At 39.1% G+C, this 21,238-nt stretch overlaps 1 protein-coding gene across 8 annotated transcripts in view; it reads right to left on the reverse strand.

Moving 5' to 3' along the window:
• Positions 1-5,338: 5,338 nt before the first annotated feature.
• SPAG9 (sperm associated antigen 9) overlaps positions 5,339-21,238 on the reverse strand; it is a 59,465-nt gene continuing 43,565 nt past the window's right edge. For 2 of the 8 annotated variants that reach the window (XM_054645419.2, XM_077188379.1), the window contains 16 exons: positions 20,947-21,076; positions 20,609-20,701; positions 20,161-20,328; positions 19,310-19,481; positions 18,001-18,228; positions 17,078-17,306; positions 16,562-16,684; positions 15,936-16,016; positions 15,391-15,458; positions 14,055-14,203; positions 12,831-13,002; positions 11,762-11,875; positions 10,042-10,080; positions 9,011-9,187; positions 8,503-8,640; positions 5,339-5,505 (listed from right to left, as the gene is read on the reverse strand). In XM_054645419.2, coding sequence (XP_054501394.1) covers positions 5,390-5,505; positions 8,503-8,640; positions 9,011-9,187; positions 10,042-10,080; positions 11,762-11,875; positions 12,831-13,002; positions 14,055-14,203; positions 15,391-15,458; positions 15,936-16,016; positions 16,562-16,684; positions 17,078-17,306; positions 18,001-18,228; positions 19,310-19,481; positions 20,161-20,328; positions 20,609-20,701; positions 20,947-21,076 — 2,197 coding nt within the window. In that variant the 3' untranslated portion in view covers positions 5,339-5,389. The remainder of the gene's footprint in view (positions 5,506-8,502; positions 8,641-9,010; positions 9,188-10,041; positions 10,081-11,761; positions 11,876-12,830; positions 13,003-14,054; positions 14,204-15,390; positions 15,459-15,935; positions 16,017-16,561; positions 16,685-17,077; positions 17,307-18,000; positions 18,229-19,309; positions 19,482-20,160; positions 20,329-20,608; positions 20,702-20,946; positions 21,077-21,238) is intronic. The other 6 variants (XM_054645420.2, XM_077188380.1, XM_077188378.1 and 3 more) reach the window with 5 other exon arrangements.

The following is a 21,238-nucleotide window of genomic DNA, read 5'->3' on the forward strand; positions in this document are numbered from 1 at the left end:
CTGCTCCTGCTCCTGGCCACAAGAAGCTCAAGCTGAGTGTAATAAGCACCAATCCACATCTTTTCCCATCAGCTCCCTTCCTGCCCTCATCCTGAAGTGTTTTAAAAAGCAGGAAACTATTTGCACTCAAAATACACTTCTTTTTTTAAAGAAGTGTAACCACACAGATTCACAGAGAGTCTTGCAGGTCCTGACAGGAGCTAGTCCAGGTCCCTGGCCAGAGGCCCCACACAGCTTGTTCTACAGTAGAATTAAGGGGCACTTGTGCATCAGAGATCACCACAATGGTCAGTACCAGCTCCAGACTGTATTGCACAGACAGGACACTGAAAATGGGAGGTGAAGGCAAAAAGAATCCCAATTTTTGGTTTACTATTTATTCCATTGTAGAAAGAGGGAAATAGTCTCCCTTAGTAAGTTTGAGGTTCAATTTCCAAGCAAAAAAAAGTGTTTTTCAATAAAAGCATTGGCAGTGAAAAAGTTTAATAGTGTGTGTATTCTGCCCCGAACACTTCTTGGTGTAGGAGACTGGTACAACTGAGAAAACTTTTTAGAAATCTACCTCAGAAACAGTGAATGCTTTTCCCATGATCCCATGCCCAGTGCAGACAGGTTTGTTATTTCCAATGGCTTCAAACTTCAGTCTCCAAACACCACTTGTAACTCCTTAGCTCAGTTCAGAACTCTATTCTCTTATCTCTCTCAACACCAGATCTGAAAAATTCAATTACTTATGCACAGATCTGAGGGCCTCCAGGGCTGCTGGAAGAGCTGAAACATTTCCAGAGTGAAGATTTATGATGTTGCTTCCCTTTTAATACGGACACAATCTGCTTTAGCACAGTGCAGTGTGTGACCTGCCTGGGAATGGACATGGCCCCAGAACCATCACTGTAAGGAGAGGGAAATGCATCAGGACATATGTTCTGGAGAGGAAAAAAATCTTCCAGAAAAATCCAGTAACTAAGCAAAAATTATGGTGGGTTTGTTAAGCACCAGGTTTATAAAGCTTCAAGGTGGTACAACAGTGGTAACAGGACAATTGGTAGTTCTCATCCATGGATGATTCCAGTGTTTGCACATGCATTTGTGCAAACAAATCTTAAGCATTTTTGTTCCGGAAGTTTTAAACAACTTAATGTGAGCCCTTCACCAGTGCCCAAGGGCAGCAGTAGCACCTGCAGTGACACTCACAGGGAGGGCAGGGGGGTTTTGTGTCCTCAGCACAGCTTTCTGCGCCCAGTATGGCTCCCTCAGTCCCTGGGAATAGCCAGGGGTTCTTAGGGACTAACTGATCAGGACACACAGTTGGGACAAATGTGCTTAGAAAGGGGCAGGTGAGCTGGGAAAACATGAAACCCTGGCTCTGACCAAGTGTTCTGTTTCTGCAGTCACCATGTCCTCATTATTCTCCCTTAAAAACACATCACTTCCTTTGCTGAGCAGGAAGTAACCAGCAAGCATTTGAGCTCTGAAGAATCTCTGCTAAAACAATTTCATAAATAAATCTCAGTGTCAGCATCTATTTCATCTGTTATAATCTATTTAATCTGAGCTGCATTAAGCAGATTCTCCTCCAGATTTGTATCTTAATAGAGGCTCAGACATCATGGCTTTTCTTCACAGCTTTTGTCTGAGCCCACTACGAGAGAGAAGGATAACACTAGTCCCAGACTGACTCAAACACATCATTGATAATGACAATATTTGGCATTAGTATAAAATCCCCAAAATTGTGTCTTCTGATAGCACCAAAACTCTGCAAAATTAACATGAGATTACAAAGAACACAATGACCCAATGCATGTTTCATATACATATTTATATATATTTCATGTACAAAGTTACATTCTGAACCTCATGGATTCAATAATAGAAATAAATACTGAAATAACTACACTGCTATATGAGCTCTTCTGCTCACAGAAAAGAAGCCTCAAGTTTTAACAGACAGCAAGTTTAACGCTGTAGAATCCATCTCAGATTACAGAGGCAAGTAAAATTGAGCATAAAGTGTCCAACAGACAAAACTTTCAAAAATTACAGACCATAAAATGTTTAAAATATATGTTTAAAAGATTGAGAAATGTGCATCAACAAAATTAATAAAGGAAACTTAATCTTGTTAGAGGGCAGGAGAGACATTTAGTATATAGAAAAATGCTTTGAGGTGCAATATAGGTTGTTACAATATGGCATAACCCTGTTAGAAAAGAACATTTAATTTCCCTAAAGAAGAACTGTATTTGAGTTTACCATGTCTCGTTTTACAGAGCGAGGCCTTCACAAGGCCCACCTCAACAGGGCCATTTACAGAGTGCTAAGTCAGGTTTAATCCTTTGGTAACTTTTATAATACTCACATGGAAATAAATATTCAGTTGCACAGCATTTTTTAAAGACATACGTTCTTTAGAACAGTTAGTATATTAAAACAGATTAAACATTTGTTTATTACTAAGGCAGCCTATGATAAAGTGTCTACGCCCTGTCAACTCAATCCTATCCGGTACAGGAAGACCTTCCCAAGGAATCGACAATGCAGCCTCACCCTCACCATGCAAACACCCCTACCCAGGCAAGTCACGTGCTGCATATTTTGTGCTCAAAATGTTTCCAAACTATTAACAAGCTGTAGATATCAAGAGATTAGCTCCTATTTATATGATGCTTTAATCACGAGTGTAATGCATAAACACATTCTTGAGACAGAGTTGAGGGTGTATTGTCATCACAGTGCCTGGGATTTGCGTGCTTTATTCACCTTTCAAAGTGACCGTAAGGGGAGTTTATACAGCCCAGCACACTGTGATGGCAACAGGACCCAATTAATCTACTGTACCTTATGACAGGAGATAAAGTTTTTAAATGAGAAATAGAGAGAAGTGCACATGCCTTTATCTACACCCATAGTGCTACAGAGTTCAACTACTGTCTGCTTTAAAACACTTCCACTTTTGGACAGAAGCAATCCATCATTCTCTGCAATATTTGCAAGAGCTGGCCTACTGAAGTGGCTAAAATGGCACAGTGGGCCAGCTCCATTTGGCAAAAGACCAGGTAGACACTTGCCAGGTTGCACTGCTCCAGCTGGAGCAGTAATGCCACTCAGAGAAAACAGCTTGTCTTTAATAACAAATTAAATCCTACAAAGAACCAAGGAACAGAATTGTGCGCTTTTCTTCTGAGAACATGAGAATGTGACAATCAACCAGTGACTAAAAAACTTTGGAGACTGTGTTTTCTGAAGAGAAAAAGAAATAAATTCAAGAAAATGGCAGGAAATGCAATGAAACGGCACCACTCACAGTGAAGATTCTACACAACTGTAAAAGTTTAGACAGCATTTTTCTTAAGACATCCCATCAGTTAATTCAGATGTGTTTCATGTTCAGTATACATGCCTATAAGTTTAAAATAGGTCTAAGAGTGTTGACTCAGGTTACTTTTTTATAATTGCTATTTGTATAATTTTTAATAAGCTTCCAGACTTTATATTTAAGCCAACGTACTTTAAGAGTGACATTCAAGATGAATATGGAAAGCAAATTATGAACAACATGCTCTCATTGCTTTTGGCATTCTGAAGAGAAAAATACTACTAAGATATTAAACATCTTTAATAAGGATTTTTACTACATAGTTCATGTCCTAAATACATATTTACGAGAGGAACAGCTGTGTACAAAATATGTTGCTTAAAAAGTATTTATAGATATAAATCTAACCAATAGACCTGAATGGAGACTTTCTGGTTTATCAGCTATGATATGCATTTGAAAAAGCTGCCTAAATATATATTTACACAATAGACCTCAGCTAAATGCGTTCATTTTAAAAACTAAGAAAATATATAAACATATGTTTGTCTGATAGACCAGAACTGCTCCTATTGCATAAAAATGTTTAGGCAGTTTTAAAAAAGTGTTTCTATATTTACTCCTCTGAAACTGTTCAGTTCTCTCATATAATCAAGTTACTAAATTTCTCTGCTAATCTGAACAGCTCCAGCCTTTTGGGGGTAAATGCTGGATGTATATTAAAACCCCTCAAAAGTTTTACTTTCCAGAGACTAAATTAAAGAGCAAATCTGGGTTTTTAAATGTTCTGAAGTACAGAAATCATGAAGTGTTTAACTTAGGTCTGATACTAATGCAGAAATTTCAATGTAAAAGGAAGACCATCTTAAACTCACATTTATGGTTAAAAAAAACATGATGAGTAGACAGAATGTCAGCCTAAGATTAGTCTCTTGACTTTTGGTAATTTTCTCTGTCCTTGCATTACTGGATAATATTGTTGCTGAATTATTTATTTTTTTAACTAAACTGGGGTATGGAGCCACAAAAAAAAAAAAAAAAAAGACAATTTGTACCTAATTATCTGGAACTACACTTCCTTTGATGCCTTAGGCATCACCTTTACGATCTCACTTGTGTAGAATGTGGTTTTTTTCCTGTACACTTTCAGTCTTTTCTCATGCTCTAATTGAGGTCTCCAACCTTCACACACATAGTGCCTTATGAGTTTGAACAGTTAGGCAGAGAAGATCATTCTAAGTGCTTAGGACATAAGGGGTTAAGAAAAGAACAAAACATATCCCCTGATTGAGAATTTTACAGTTATTTTCCAATTTATATCAACCTAAGAGTTGTTCCATGTCAGGGAAATAGAAAAACATGTTCAAAATTGCTCATTACTGAGGGCAGCAGTTGTCAAACTTTAAGGTTCAATAGTGAAAATATTATTTTATTTAAATATTTTCATTTTAATTCCTATACAGCCTCCTCTTTCCCCCCACAAATTCTGAAGAATGTAACAAATTAAACTGTGTACAGTGTATGAGAAAGATTATCCAGGTTTGAAAACAAAAGCTGAAATATACAGTTTGCTTTAGCCCTCACTAAGTATTTGGATGAGTCTTAGTAATCCATCTTTTAATTTGTCCATTTTTTTCATACCCTGGGAATAACTTTGCTGTTTTACCCAATGCATTATACAGTGAAATGAAGATCAGTTGGAACAAAGCTGAACTCAAGCGAGACTACCAAAGAAGTGAACACATGAGATTGCTGTGGTACAGTCAAACTGTATCAGCTGCTCACTGTGGTGTGCACACCAGCTGGAGAAACATCTGATTTCCTCACACTGTTCCATTTAACACAGGTGCAGTAAAACAGCACAAGCTAATTCCTGTATAGCTGAACTATGACAGGTTTCAATATAAAGTTAAACAGCTTCAACATCATGTAGTGAAACAGGTTCACCAAAAAAAAAAAAACAAACCAAACAAACAAACAAAAAAAAACATGCAGAAGCTTTTTTTTTTTGCTTCCCCCTCCCCCCCCCCCCCACACCATTTTTAAGATCTCCAACTGCATCCTACAGGCTCACTCACTGCCACACATGACTTGCCACACTATCAAGTGACTCCTCTCAGCTTTGGCTACAGAAGGTTCAAGTGGTAGAGCTTCTCCCAGGAGTTCAGATTCTCCTCCTTCATCACCTGGAACAAAACAGCTTTGGTTGAGGCAGCCAATAACCAGAGCAGCATCAACACCACATGCAGCAAGACAAACACTAAAAAGACAGTGTTGCCATATGCTGATATAAAAACATATTAAAGTCTGTGAATGTAAACAGAGTGTGTTGCATAATTATCTCAGAGCCCAGCATTCTGCTGGTGATATTCTTTACTTCTAGCCCAAAAAATAATGGCAGTTTCATAAGTATCCATATTCTACATGTTTCATTACTTATAACCCTTTAATGGAGAGAAACCCAATCTGCAAACTACCAGGCAGACATAGAGATGGTTTTGCCACTACAAAGTGTTCTGGGACAAACCCAAACATATAAATGCTCTGGGACAAGAACTGTAATTGAGCACGTGTGAGTCAACACAACATTCATGTCTGTGGTGAACCTTTCCCACTCTTTCCTCCTGTTCCAGTTATTCCAGCTGGTCACAACTCTGCCCACCATGGCAAAGACAGTCTTGAGCATATTCTCCATCATTGCTCTTCAAAAAGAAGAGCAGTTTTGTAGCTGCACCTGAACTCTGGGTGACAGCAGCTGACTGGGACCAAAGGTGACACTGAACTGCCCATGGACAGCCAGGACCATTAATCCAGAAGGTCTCTTTAATCACAGGAAACAGGAACTGACCTACACCTTCAGGAAGGTGCCAAATCAAATTTTGGCTGGTGTTCTGGTTAGACTCCTTTGGAGGGCGCTGAGGGAGCTAAACACAGAGTAGCCCCAAAGTTTGCTTGGCTCATGTGGCACTGGCTGGGCTAAGGCAGCACTGGCACTCAGCTCATGGCTTTGCCATCATGCCAAAGGGAGAGCAAAATGAGCATTTGGAATGTGGCTGTTCCAGCTGCCCTGAGTGACCGCAGCACTTGAGCCCTCACTGCACTGTGGCACAGAACTGTCTCCAGTCCTGCCTCTCACAGGAAATCCAACACAGTCACCCCAGGAAACCTGCTTGTCACTGATTTGTGGGATGACAGTATTTGGAATGGCCTTCTTGGGTTTTCCTTTGTAATGGTTTATGTGGGTTGTTTTGCTGTTTGGTTGGTTTTGAAAGACTACAGACAGATTTAGGCAAAAGGTCAAAAGAAGGTCTAAGGGTTGTGACACCTTTTTATGCACTTTTTGTCAAGGTCTCCAGCTGCAGATTATAAGCACAAAATCACAACAGCTCTCACTTTATTTCCCCAAAGAGTTCAATAAAAAAGAAGATACATGTTTATCCAAGAAATCTTTTATGGGCTAGATCATGCCAAACTGCCATCCAAGAAAAGCAGTGATCAAATACCAGTGATGGGCATGCACAGTGATCAAATACCAGTGATGGGCATGCAGAGATAAGTGATCTACTTTCCCACTTGAAAAATCACTAAATTTTACACTGAGTATTCTTCACTTAACATGACTTGTTTTTAGTCAGTCTGCATATTTAAGTAACTAAGGATATGTCTTCTGGCAGTTTGAGACAGAAGATTAACCTGACAAAGAAAGACTGAAAGCATTAACAGGAAGGTGGTACATGACTCCAAAGCATAGTTTCAAATAAACCTTCTGACACAGTCATTCCTGTTATAGATGAGTGTTGCAGTGTGTCGCCATTTCCTGTTTCAACTATCCAAACCTCCTCAGGTGCGCCAATCTTCCCCCTTCCCCTCCCCCCCCCCCCCCCCTTTTGCCCTCCTGCCTAAGAGCTGCCCATCAATCTTGACCTTCCAGCAAGGCATCGTGTGATTGGCAGATGCCCCCCAGGCCTGGGCTCATTGGTTTGTCCTAGCGTCCACATCCCCTGACCCCTTCCCCTCCTCACACCTGGTTGGCCCTCACCTGTCCCTCCCATCCCCCTGTCCCCGGGGTTTAAAAGGACACGAGACCATGCGGCCAGCTGTCTGTCTGGGAGCTGTTACCACATTCAGAGGCCTACCATGCTGAAATAAAACTCTGGATTTAAGCTCCACGGTAGAACCCGCTCCTTTTCTCTTCACCGTCGCCTGAACCTTTTCCACCAAAGGTAAACTGAGTTCCTATTTTGCCTGGATTTGTTCCGAGTGCCTAGCTGCAGCACCTAGCTGGCCAAGGGTATCTCTGTGGTGAAAACACCACAGCTGCAGCCTTTGTCCCAGCAGCGAGGCCAGACGAAGCCAGGCAGGACACACCCGGAAACATTCGGGGTCTAGTATTTAATAGATGAGTAATTAGATGGTTGGCTCTCACAATTAAGGGGCAAATGTTATGTATATGTTAAGAGAAATTTTGTAGATGTATAGTTATGTTACTATAATATGTTGTCCCCCTTGCATTGGGATGGCCTTGGTAGCTGGGGCATTTGGGGAGGGTCGGTTTGTTATTACAGTAACACCTGATCTCCAATCAAGATGTAAGAAAGTGAACTCCACCACTAGGATAAGGAGGAAGAAGCTGTCATGACCAGACCGAATCCTTTGTTTGAATGGAATTTATGCATCATGTGTGGGATATATGAATATTCAACGGGCTATTGCTTTTAAGGGTTAATCCTTTGCTAACGGGTGTCCTTTTTCCGGCTTGTGCTGCCCAGAAAAAGGTACCCAGAGTCGGTAACTCTGTTTCTGTTGTCTCATATTGTCCTAATTCAAATTGTCCAAATTATTATTACTCTAATTGTATTACTATTTTTATAACCATTTTATTACTATTAAACTTTTAAAATTTTAAAAACAAGTGATTGGCGATTTTCACATTAAAGTTTAATAAACCTTTGAAATTTTAAAAGTGAGCATTATTTCTCACATCCCAGAGGTCATGGTTCATTGGGAGGAGGAGAAGCTGAAGGCGTGTGTCAGAATAAAAATACTTCTACCCCTGCAGTGTATGGTAAAGACTGTATATACTGACCACACAAATGCACTCACTGAAATCACAGCAGCAGTTATTATGTGGTTAATACCCTTTCAGTATGAAGCACGTCTCATTTAAAGCTCAGATTTCTTACCCATTCTGAAGTCAATGTATCCTTCTCCACCGCTTATAACCAACATTGATTTTAAGGTACTCTGGTTCAAGGACTCCTGGGCTTGTTTATCAGCTGTTAGATCTGCTCCACCACTACTCTGAGGGCAAACAACCTGACCTGGGTGGAAAACAGAACACTTTTTTATGCCTTATCTCGGAGTAAAAACTTCTGTGCTTGGTCATTAGATGACAATGCCTAAAGCAGTTGAATGCCTTCTTAACACGCAAGTGCTCACTTAGCACAGCACCTTTTTCACAGAAGGAAGCAAAGTCCCTGCTTGTGATCAAGCCCTTTTCCTCCCATTAAACAGGGCTGTACTTAGCAATCAGACAATCCTTGTAATTAAAATACATTGTTTCTGAGAGTATTCTTGCTATCTTTGGCTAAGCACTGTGTTCAACTAAGTGAATGAAGGAAAAAAGCAACAAACAAATAAAAAATCCAAACCAAAAATCCACCTCTTTTGAAGGTGGTAACAAAACCTCACCTGGTACTGCAACAAAGAATTTCACAGCATCCCGGTGGCCGTGGAAGCAGAGCTGTGCATGCGCCATGGAACAGTAGGGGATGAATGTCCCTGGAGTCACTTTGTCACTATGCTCATCTCCATACACACGGATCACACTCCCCGGACGGTTTCCAGAGCCTGCTGCTGATTTATTGGCTGTAAAAGAAGAGGTTGTTTTCTACTTCAAAACACAAATTGCTGGATTGGTTATTTGGTAAGAAACCTTATGGTACCATCTAAAAGCTAAAGGCAACTTAGATAAAAATGAAACAGGAGGGCAGCAATGCCAATTCAAGACAGAGCTGGAAAGAAAAAGATTGCATGCTTCGTTATTTAAGTACATCAGAAAATGGAGCAGGATTCTTATTAGTCTAGCATAAACACCAGATTTCAATATCCTACTTTTGGGAAAAAATAATTTGTGACTGGACTGTGTCTTTCATAGAAAATAAGTATCTCTAATGTGTTTCAATATGAGCAAATTCCATGTAATTAAACATGTAATTAAAGACAGTTTCATTCCAACTAATCATAATGTATGCCCTTGCCAGCAAAAATTCTCTAGAAACAGCCACCTATGGCCATGAAAGAGCTACTCTATTATCATTCTACATTTTACTGTGAAGTTTTAAAATACATTAAACCAGAGAAGTACTCATGCTAGACATACAAGCCATCTCCATTCCAAAGACTATCAAAGTAGTAAACGAAACAGTGATTTGTAACAAGACAGCAAATGATGTGGATTAATGACAAAGTTATAAGATGTGATATCACATTGGCTGGAAGAGAAAGTCTATATGAGAGTTCAGCTGCAACAAAGGATGATATGCTAAACTGCTGAGCAGATTGGTGGCCATTTAGCAAACATAAAACTGCTGCAATGCAATAACTGCAAGTGGAAAAACATTTAGGAACATACAAAGGGTAAATCTATAAGGAGTGGGAAACAGCCTCAAAGTGGCTATTATAAGCCTGAAAGTAGGTTTTGGTTCAGAATCTGCACTTACCCCGCAGCCCCAGTAAACGTCCCTGGTGGAGGATTACAGCTAGTGAGAAAGGAGGAAAGGGGAAATGGATAGGTATGACAGTAGAGGAGAAGGATTAATGAGAAACCACTGCTCATATTTTGGTTTTTGATAAGGTAGAGCTTAAAATTTTAGCTCCTAAAAAAAAAAATAGATATTTAATTACCGAAGATTTGATCAAAAGTCACAAAGAACAGCATCTTACTATAGAAGTTCCAGTACAAAGTAGACCACAAAAGCACTGTCACATATTTTTAAGTTTATTATTGATTAGCAACGTTTCCCCTTTCTCTCTTTCCTTGGCAGGAGGCTCCAGAGTAATACAGAATGACTCATGTTTTCAAGTACCCTTTTGGAACATCATCTGCTGCCCTGCTACTAAGACCCAGGGGATTGAGAGATGCCACTGCTTATGCAAGGATGTGACTGCTTTATTACTATTTCTGACCAAAGTTCTCAGCCCCACTATCAGGCTACCCCCAAAAGGCTGTTCTGACCCACAACCAACCAACAGAAATGAAATGCAACTGAAAGCTTTAATAGGGACTTCCGTTCACTCCTGGCTTAAAACAAACTCCTCTGGAAATATTAACTTAAGCTTGACGCAAATTAAGAGCTATCATTTTTGAAAGCATGATTTAAAGTGTCTCAAAATCCATGACAGGAAGTCTGTCCTTCCTTAGTACATTCATGCAAAAAAAAAAAAAAGACAGTTACTGAATGGATGGACAATGCAATGGAACAACGTGAGAAACAATGCATGTGTTTGCTGTTCAACAAAGCAGATACAACATGAAGAGTTTTCACTATTAAATCACCCTAAAACTCCACCTGTCAGACCACACTATTTTCTAAGTAACAACAGTACAATGAGGACTATCAGAGGTCTGCATTTTATTTCCTGAAACTTCTGTCCACCTGTTATAACATTAGTCTCAGGCACAAGTGTTGAGGTTTTTTTTTGTGTTGTTATTTATATGCAATCAATTTACACAGAGATTCTTCCCAAGCTTTACCTATTTAAGATTTGGTTTGCCCTTGAGCTGTTCTTTTCTCCTGAGATTCAACTGCCCTCAATTAGTTTCAGCTTATGACAAGATCTGGGGTCTGTTATGAACCAAAAACCACAATTTACATGATTGGAATGTGACCTGGATGTTAGTGCCCTGTTTGAATGTATTTACAGCTCCTATAACTCTGAACGTGTCCTTTAAAGTAGTCTGTGCTACTTCTGTTCCAGTCCTTTATATGCACTTTGTGATGAATTCTCAAAAATTAAAGCCAATCAAATTGTATTAGCAACAACAACATCAACATCCTCAAATCAAAGAAAAATGGATTTTGTGATCACATGGCAATCAAAAATAACATTAATAAGAAAATTAATTATGTCTCATATAAGCAATAAACATCTATCAATGTTCTTAATGCTCAGAACACCTCTAAGGCTTCAAAGTGTCCCTTTGATTCAAGTCAACTCTGCTCAAATGGCAGTACAGGAGATTCTGGAGATGTGTTATTTTCTCAGGGTAACTGTAATCACATACACAGATATAGGTGCTAAACATCATACAGGCCTGATCTGTTACAAACCTGGCAGTGAAGTTTTCTATCCATTAGCAAGCACCTGAATGCTGTTTAATACTCTTTTTTTTATGCCTACAGCATATTGTACAGTGCTATTCATTGATATTTTACTTACTTTCTGTTAATGGAATGGAGATGATGACACCATTTCCTGTTCCTACCCATAAACGATTACAAGACACCATAAGTGCTGTGATTCTCACAAATGAGAATCCCAGTTTACCAGTACCTAAAAACAAAAGATGCTTTTCATCAAAACTTATGAGCAAGAATAATTTCAGTTCTACAAAAAAGAATCTAAAATCCAGCTCCCAAATCACACAGACAAGTAATTCCCTCCCACTTATGACAGAAACAAAGTAGAGGAGCACATTTAAGTTGTAAAGATAACCTAGAAGGCTACAACACTGTAATTAAATTGAGAACCTATGTTTCAAAAGTCTAACATTAGCTATGAGAAAGCAAAACAGGTCCTTAATGTTGCACATTTTTTGGGGCTTACCAGCTTTTAAAACAAACAAAAAAGTGAGCTTACAGATATAAGACCGTGGTTTGTAATCCATTTAAATTAATTTCTCATTTGTTAGCGGGATGGGGGGAGCAGAAGGCTGACACCAGCCGTGTGCAATGCACAGCAGTGACTTGTGAAGAATTTTCCCAGAGCCTAATTACCTGTATTTGTTGTGTAAGGTATGTGGTCAAACTGCTCTTATACAGATATTAAAGAAAATAATCAGAGAGCTTACTAGGTTCAACAGCAATAAAAATTTCCTATCATGAGGGGTTTTTTTTTTTGAAAAATTAGGCATTTCTTCCAGGCAGGTAATGGATTCTTCCCATTTTTAGCTATAAAAAATTGCATCAGTATAGAAAAAGAGAAAGATTGTAGTGTCTCTATTGGTGCCTGCCCAACTCAACCACCACTTTCTTCATTAGTTATGAGTTTTTAAGGACACTTTACACACCAGGTAAGGTCAACAGACTCTAACAGATGACCCATCACCCCCATCATGCTTCACAGACTAACTTAGGCTTCTACTTCCAGATTCAAGTTTGCACAAACTGATTTTAACTGGCCTTTCCACCCACCTTTACCCCAAATCTGCAGTAAGAACTGCTTGATCTCTAGCAGGAAAAGGAAGCTGCAGACAGCAAGAACACACCAGTTTTTCCTGGGAACTTACCAAGCATTTTGCTTACATAGGGCTCAATGTCCACATCCTGCAGGTGCTGGTAGGTGTGGGCGTGGTAAAGGCGTAGGGTGGAGTCCAGGCGGATGGACACCCATACCCCATCCCCTACCCATGCCAGCTGTCTCACTTGGCTCTCCCTCCTTGGGTGGGCATCAAAGGACTTCTGTGAAACATTGGGGTTCAAATGAGAAGGCAAAACAAAGAGAAGAGTAAGAAAGGTTTCTCTGTTACTCTCATACAGTCTGAACTGGCAATTTTCAATCAAGCACAACCCTCTGATTTGCAAGATCACAGACAGTGTTTAGCTCAGTTACAAATAGCATATGATGGTCTAAAATTGCTGATTCCCTTCCCTGAGTGTGATCTCAAAGTGGTAATTTCCTACTCGGTCTTCATTTACACATCTCATCCCAGCCTGCTCCAGCTTGTCTCCCTTGAACCTGGAGCCCTTTTGGTCTGAGATCCTGCTACCACAGCACATGGTACATGTGCCTAAAAAAATGCCTTTCTTCCTTGTTCATCATGACTGACTTATAAACAACGCCACCATGTGCAAAATACACACTATCCACCAGCAAAACAATCAATTTCACTTTTATATTAACTTCATTTCAGTTTTCCCATATATATTTATAGTCTTCTTCACAAAAACAGGTCATTATTGAGTGACTGATATTTTCAGAAGAGCTGAGCAGCCACCCTCAAAGGCCTGGCCTGTGTCTCAGGCCAATTAGCAGGAGCTGAAGCACTTATATTGCTCAAGGCTTGCAGAAACCTCAGCCACTTTCTGCTCTTGAGATGACAGACTAAACACTGCAGATAAAACACCAGCTCACACACCTTGCATAAACTTTTCTCTAACTGGAACGAGTACATTCCAAATTAACGCTTGCAAATCTCTGCACATGGGTAGAAAACAAAATGAGGCACACCCAGAATAAGCTGGGAGCTGGCCGTACAAGCTCTGCACAAGCACAATTTCCAGTTTCTGGCCAGCCAGAAGTGGAGAACTAAATCTCCCAAAACCTGGTTTCAGTAAGTGAAAACTTTCTCATCATAGCTTTAAGTCTTCCAAAACAACTATTTCATAAAACAAATTTGCTAGGTAGCCTGTTTCTGTACTGATGAAAACAGATGTTTCTGGAATTACTCGGGAGTCTGAGCTGCAGCACTAAAACACAACATTTAATTTTTTTAATCACCATTGGAACTTACCTCTATTTTCATGGCCTTTGGTTGAACAACATAGATTTTGTTCCTGTAGCCACACCAGACCTTGTCATGTACCACGGTCATGCACCGGATGGAGTGGTGCGGCCGGCCCAGGTCCAAGAGGTGATAGTTTGACAAATCCCACTGACCATCTGCAAAAACAGGAAGAAAAAAAGTAACACAGGAACCTGTGTTTGGTTTAAGGAAAATTTACAAGTAATAGTAACTACCTTAGAAGTCCAATTTTTTAAAGCATTGTAATAATCTGGGTAAATCTGTACAAGTTTATGGCTAGGCTCCTCATTAAACAGCAACTAACATCCCAAATGTTACGTTTTTTAAAAAATAAAATTGTACAATGATTCAGGTTAAAAATCCAGCAAAACATTTTTAAATCAGCAGGTTACCCTGTGGTACAGGCCCTGCTTGACTACGACCAGTACCTGTGACAACAAACAGCTTCCCACCAGGCACCTGCTGCTAGGCTGAACATGGAAGTGTTGGCCAGTGCAGATTTTTTTAAAATATGCTGCAAGGTCTTAAAAAAGGCACCTGAAATCTACTAAAAACATACTAAATTTCATCATTCAACCCAACTAAAATTCTTCTGTAGACTGAACTAAGGCCACAGATCATCAATGACATTCACTAGAGAGGCTTAGGTATTGTGAACCATTGCAGTGAGCTTTAAAAAAATAAACAAAACAAAACCACTAAAAACAACTTCATCCCAGCTGCATCTTTTCCAGTATTTGCATTAGTGTTGTGCAACCTTTTAAATTCTTTTAAATGCTGAGCATGAGGATTTAAGCATCACAAGGGAAAGATGAAATTAATAGGGTGGAAAAACAAGCTAATAGATAAGTTTCAGTTGCTCATAGAAAGACCTTCCCCTCCAGGTCCTATTTCTGGAGGCTGAAGAATGGAGCTGGTTCAGGAGCAGTTTGAGCAGAAATTCTGAAGGGATGCTTACAAAATTCTCATTGAAGGACTTGCCCAGAGAAATTTTTATCACTAATAAAACAGAAGACATGACTATTGAGCATAATGAAAATGCAAGAGAGATGATAATCAAAGCAGACTTTCATATGGCGTTTCCCTATTTAGCAAATCTATTCCATTCTCCATTTCAGAGTAAGAAAATACTCCATAAAATGCACCACAACAGTGCAAAACGAGAACTTGAATCTGCAACTGAAATAACAAGAAATATTTCTCATAACAATCCATAAAAAGGTCAATGGTGAACACATTATCAAAACATTACTTGTAAATGGCACACTTCTTTCCTAACTACTGTTGAAAATTCCCTGGTTCCCAGATGCAACAGAATCCTTACCAATTCCCCGGTGAAAGATCGCAAGTGTCCCATCTGCCAGTGCAACCAAGACTATTCCTTTGACATGTCTGAGGAAAAAGGAGGCACAACAACACAGTCTGTTAGACTGCTCTGCTCAGAAGGCAAGTTTAAAACTAGGTATAAGCATTTCATATTTCAGCATATTTTTACAGTCATTTTTTATTAGCCCCAGTGTTTTGATTTCTACAATATGGCTCAAGAGAAGGGATGTAACAAGGGATCAAAATCCAGTTCAGAGAGATTGAAATACATCTGGTTACAATGCCTGAAGAAAACAGCAAAAATAGCAACCTATAACTGTTTTGCATAGCTACAGCTCATCCTTTGGGCTATGTATTTCCAACAGGTACAAGATTCTTTTTATTTTCCTTACTCCCTAGAAGGTTTCCACTGTCCCTCAAAAAGCATGCAGGCAGTTATGGCAACTGACATTCCCAATATCTGAGGAGGAAATAAAAAACTACTTTGGAAAGTATTTTAACAGAAATTCATTATGATTTACATGACATTCTTTCAGGACTTACACAATACTGAGAATAGAATCTTTAAGTTTAATGGCATGAACACATTTCCTCCACTGGGCCACTGACGAATGAACATACAGGCTGCAAAGACAAATCAGGAGGGATTAAAAGCACTACCAGACAAAAACAACTACAAGCAAAACCCTTATAAACTGAAATCCACAATCAAAGGGAAAACAAGTTTTCATCTTCCACTGGAAATTATGTGTATGCTGAAAGGAAGAACTACATGAGCAGCAGAATGGCTTTTTCAGAGGTCTAAAGCATTACAAACTCCCTTGCAGATCCATCTGCAGTAAAAATTACAATACATTTTTCTAGCATACTAAAATATTGAAAATTATGTAATTAACAGACAATAACAATTTCTTTGAATACAAAAAAAACCCCAGAACTTCTCTGCAGATAAAGTGTTATCTAATAAAAAAGGACTTGCTAATCACCTACAATACTTCCTTTGAATTCTGTAATGCCTAAAAACAGCCAAAACCTTGAATGCTTTGCTGCAATCTTGAGATCATCCTGTGCTTAATCTTGACTTGAGACGGTTATCAGGCCTGTAGGCACAAGAAGCAAGTTTAAAGTAATGATTATAAATAAATATAACAAGATTAGCACTTCCTTACCATCCATTCTGTGCTCCAAGCCACATGGTTGGTAAAAGGCTACTCATTTTCTGTGCTTCTTCTCTCACTAGATCTTGCTCGCTTGGCAGAACTGCAACATCCTTATATAACTGTGACTCAGTACTAGAAAAAAACACCAGTTAAAATACATTTAATGAACTGCACAGATTACTCAGGCTATAAGCCAGGTGTTTATTTCACAATTGAGAGTTCCTACACTGCCTTTTGAAGTACACGAGATGTTTAAAAATACAGTAACCACACATGAAAGTACAATACAGATGAAAACCTCAATAACCATGAATTTCTTCAAGTGGACATTTACTTTTACAGGGAAAACTAGGTTCCATTCAAACCTGTCAGTATTATTACCTCTGGGGAAAGGCAGAAGAGAGTCACAAAGCACAGTCTTGTACCAAGACTACTTATATGAACTTCAACACACTTAAAAAGGAAAAAAGTAGTCATTTTGTCTCCATGCTATGTGCCTACAAACATTATACTTTTTAAAAATACTTTTTAAGAGGTATGAGGCTCGAGACTAGGTACTTAGGCTGATACACTGGAGATGCCTCTGTTGTATGCTGCACTCCCAAGGGATCTGTAAAGACATGCTCTGTGTAGACTCCAGTTTGTGCAATATCAGCTGTGTCTTCTCCTGTCCCTGCATTGACTTCTGTTGCTTCTGTTGCCTCCTCTGCTGTTGGAATGTTCTCATCTACTGAATTATTTTCAGCTGCAATATCTATGAAACAAACAAATTTGAAAAACTTTTAAACAACTGCAATAGAATTTGCTATTGTTTAAAACAGCCAGAACTTGATACTTAAAACTGAAGTGAATAGCTGTTATAGCCAGACAGTTACAATTTCACATCAGAATCAAAAAACATCACATCAGAAACGCCCAAATTTTAGCAGGTGGCACTGTATAAACAAATGTCAAATGCACTTTTAAGTATCAGCCTGATGGCTCAGATGGGCCATTAAATTATTAACTAGGACAGCAGTAAACAAGGCCAAGCACCACATATCCATTGACAATCATATCACCATACAGCTCTGTAGGCCATATGACAAAAAAAAAAGTATGAATGTCTATGAAATAATCACTTACACTTAAATATCTATTAAGACTTGACAAAATCCAAGGTATTTATTTTAGTCACTCTCTGGTAAGATCTGCATTTCAAATACTACATTAAAATCTCTCTATAGAGCAGGCACAAGAATTCTCTCAAAAGTACCTACAAGAAGCAGCTGCCAATTCCCATTTCATGTCACCTCCACCACTTTCTCAGCTACAATTTACAGAATTTACAGTGAGTTTATGTTATCACAGCTTACACACTGTTAACCTCAGTAGTTGCACCACTTATTTCCAGCTGCATCTCAAGGTGTTTGGCCAGCCCTGATACACCTGTAGTGTTTATCACATACCTGACTGTTTCTCTGCCACAGGTGAGGCCCCATTGGTGTCATGGGCACCAGGAGTCCCCGTGAGACCCTCAGCAGTGCAGCCCACCACAGTGATTCCCCCCAGCAGGCTGTCAGTCTCAGCAGAGCTGTTACTGGTCATACTGCCACACAGGGAGGATTTGTCCACTTGGCTGGAATCTGCTTCCTGGGACCCTTCTTCTCCTGCAGGGTAGTCTGTTTCTCTTGCCCCTGAAAGAGATTAAACTCAGAATAACACAATATCCTGAGCTGGAAGGGACCCACAAAGATCCCGTCCAACTCCTGGCCTTGCACAGACATCCAGCAATCCCACCCTTTGTCTCAGAGCATTATTCAAATGCTCCTGGAGCTCTGGCAGCCTTGGTGCCATGACCACTGCTCTGGGGAGCCCTTTCAGTGCCCCACCACCCCCTGGGAAAGAATCTTTCCCTGATATACAGCCTAAACCTCCCCTGGCACAACTTCAGGCCATTCCCTTGGACCCTGTCACTGGGTGTTTTTCATAGGGATAAAGCCAAACCACTTCTCTATCTAATAACTAAGCTTCAAACTCAATGAGCTCCCCAGAGATTAAACATGCAGACAGCCCCTATCTACAAGGTTAGTTTCACATAATCAGCAAATGTGGAAGATGCTGTAATGAAGCTTGCAAAACAAAAGCAAGATCGACATATACTGCATTACAAGGTCATTCACTCTATTTCAATCGACAGCTTTCCAAATAGATTATTTCAATTTTAGTTATATCTTCCTCTAAAATCAATTTCATAACAGTGCAAGTACACAAGGGCACCTATCTATATCTTTATGAAAAATTTAGGTGCAATAGAGTCTTGGTTCTGGAAGAAAAACTGTTTTTCTCATGTCCAATTCTCTTATATTTTCAAGACTTGAATTACACTCAAATGCAAAAAGGATTCCCTCTGCAGGGAGCTTGCTTATCTTCAAGAGGCTGAAGAAGTCAAAAAAACAACAAACATATTCTTTTTGTGATGCTCACAATTCTATGAAATATCAACACTGTTGCAGTATAGTACATCAAACAAAACAGTTCCCCTTGGCTGCTGACATCTCTCTGATTTTTGGTTCATGCAAGTCAACAGCCAACTAAAGAGTGAAACAGAAGGGTAGAAATGCAATAGTTTAATGTACAACTAACCACTTTCTTATTGCTCTGTTACAGTAACTTTTCATCATACTAAGTAACAAATCTGTGGTTTTTCATTGCATACGAAAAACTGAATAAGAATCAGTTAAAAAAGGCAGGAGCTGAACCAGCCCAAGCATTTACCTGGCACACTGGCAATACAAAGCACATGAGAATTGCAAACAATGAAACTGTCCAGAATATTCCCTGGTTGGTTTGCATCAATAATGATAACTTTTGTAGCAGAATGTGTGCTAGTACAGATCCAAACTAGACTGGATAATTCTTCCTGGTGTTTCAGTTCCTTCTGCTGATCCTGAAGGAGAACAAAGGCAGAAATTAACAACAGAAAGGGGGACAAGAATAGAATTACTACACTTGATCTGTTATGGTCTTACATTTTCACCTACAGAAATATACATAAATACGTGGGAAGTTAAGCATCTTCAATGCCATTGCAAAACTACACGTTACTTGTTCTTTATGTAAATGAAGTATAAAGCTTCCTCATATTTCATACTTCTATTAAAAATACATAAAATATTATAATTACACTGCATAGTTATACAGTTAGACCAGTATAAAATAAAAACATTATTGACATGCTACCTGCCATACTCAGTATCACCACAGGTTAATGTGATATCCCAAAGCACTTGAAAATTTAGACTGTTTTTATGCCCTTAATATGAATTCCCCATTCATGGCAATTAGAACATAAACAGGTCTGTCACAAATGGTTTTTAAAGGAGGCAGCACTGGTATAAAGCAGTACATAATTTTGATGTAAAATTTATTTGCTCCTGAGATTTGCCAGCAAGGGAAGATTCGAAAGTATTTAATAGTTGCACTCAATAGCCCAAACATCATGGGCTAATGACTAACCAAGAAAACTCTATTTGTTACCAATGAACCTGATTAGAAAATACTTCAGTACTCTACAGTAAAGGTGTATAACTATATAATTTATTAAATGTGCCTTGCAGTGACCTTACCTTGAGCTCTTGATCTAGTTTATCTAAGCTACTCTGGGATCCTGTTTGCTGCTTGTTGCCATCTGCATCCACACCAGTCACATCATTGTAGAACACACTGGCACCAACCACAGATCCTCCATCTCGTGTCTTCCCTCCTGACAGGTTCACCCCTACAGCACACCACAGCTTGGGAGAAAAAGAAATGTTTCACTTGAATCTCAAACTAAAAAAAGAGAGAGACAAGCATTGTTAAATATGCTAAGTGATATCAACATTATTATATATCCAGAGTCCATTTTAAGTTATTAATTACAATTAAAGTCATATACATTTTACTGAGACATAAATTCTTCTTCACTATGTTTAAAAAAACAACTTATTTGAAAAAGAATGTAATTGAGTCCAAAACAAAAATATTCAAGCTATAGTTTGCCCAAGTCTCTTATCATCACTGGAAACATACTACCTTCATAGAGGTATCCTTCTCATCCAAAGGTCTCAGGTAAACAGGTACAGGTAAGTTCTTAATCTTATTTTCACCCTGTCCGCCATTTGCCACCTAGGTAAAAAAAACAAATAAACAAAAAATTTTACTTTTTAAAAGAGGTTTACAATCTTTGGAATCAGTTGCTCAGAATTTATTAAACACAATTAAGAGTTTTGCATTGTTGTCTCCTTTACAAAGATTCTTTACTGCTAACTTCAACAAAAAAAAGCTAGAATCAAACACAAGCTGTGAAATCACACCCTCTTCAAATGTGACAAAACATGAAGCTGTTACCATTATGCTCGAAAACATCATACCTGTTTGTATTTCTGAGGTAGACTCCAGCCAAAAGCCTGCACTCTGCCATCCTCCTTCTGGACATGAGCTTTCACCTGGCGGTACTGCTCCCTCTTCTGCTCCCGGCGTGAGGCTAAACTGGCTTCAGTTCTGAGCAAGAATCAGGATTAAGGAACTTCTTACTTATGCTCTTTAGAATCTCTTGTGCAATGGGAATTGCTGTTAAACTCAGTAACCAAGATCACTGTGGAAGCACTGGTTTACCAAGGATATCCCTAGGTTTTTTTCACTTATCAAGACCCCTGGTTTCCT

Source organism: Agelaius phoeniceus, chromosome 19 (genome assembly GCF_051311805.1).
Source record: "Agelaius phoeniceus isolate bAgePho1 chromosome 19, bAgePho1.hap1, whole genome shotgun sequence".
In the NCBI taxonomy this organism is placed as follows: Eukaryota; Metazoa; Chordata; class Aves; order Passeriformes; family Icteridae; genus Agelaius; species Agelaius phoeniceus.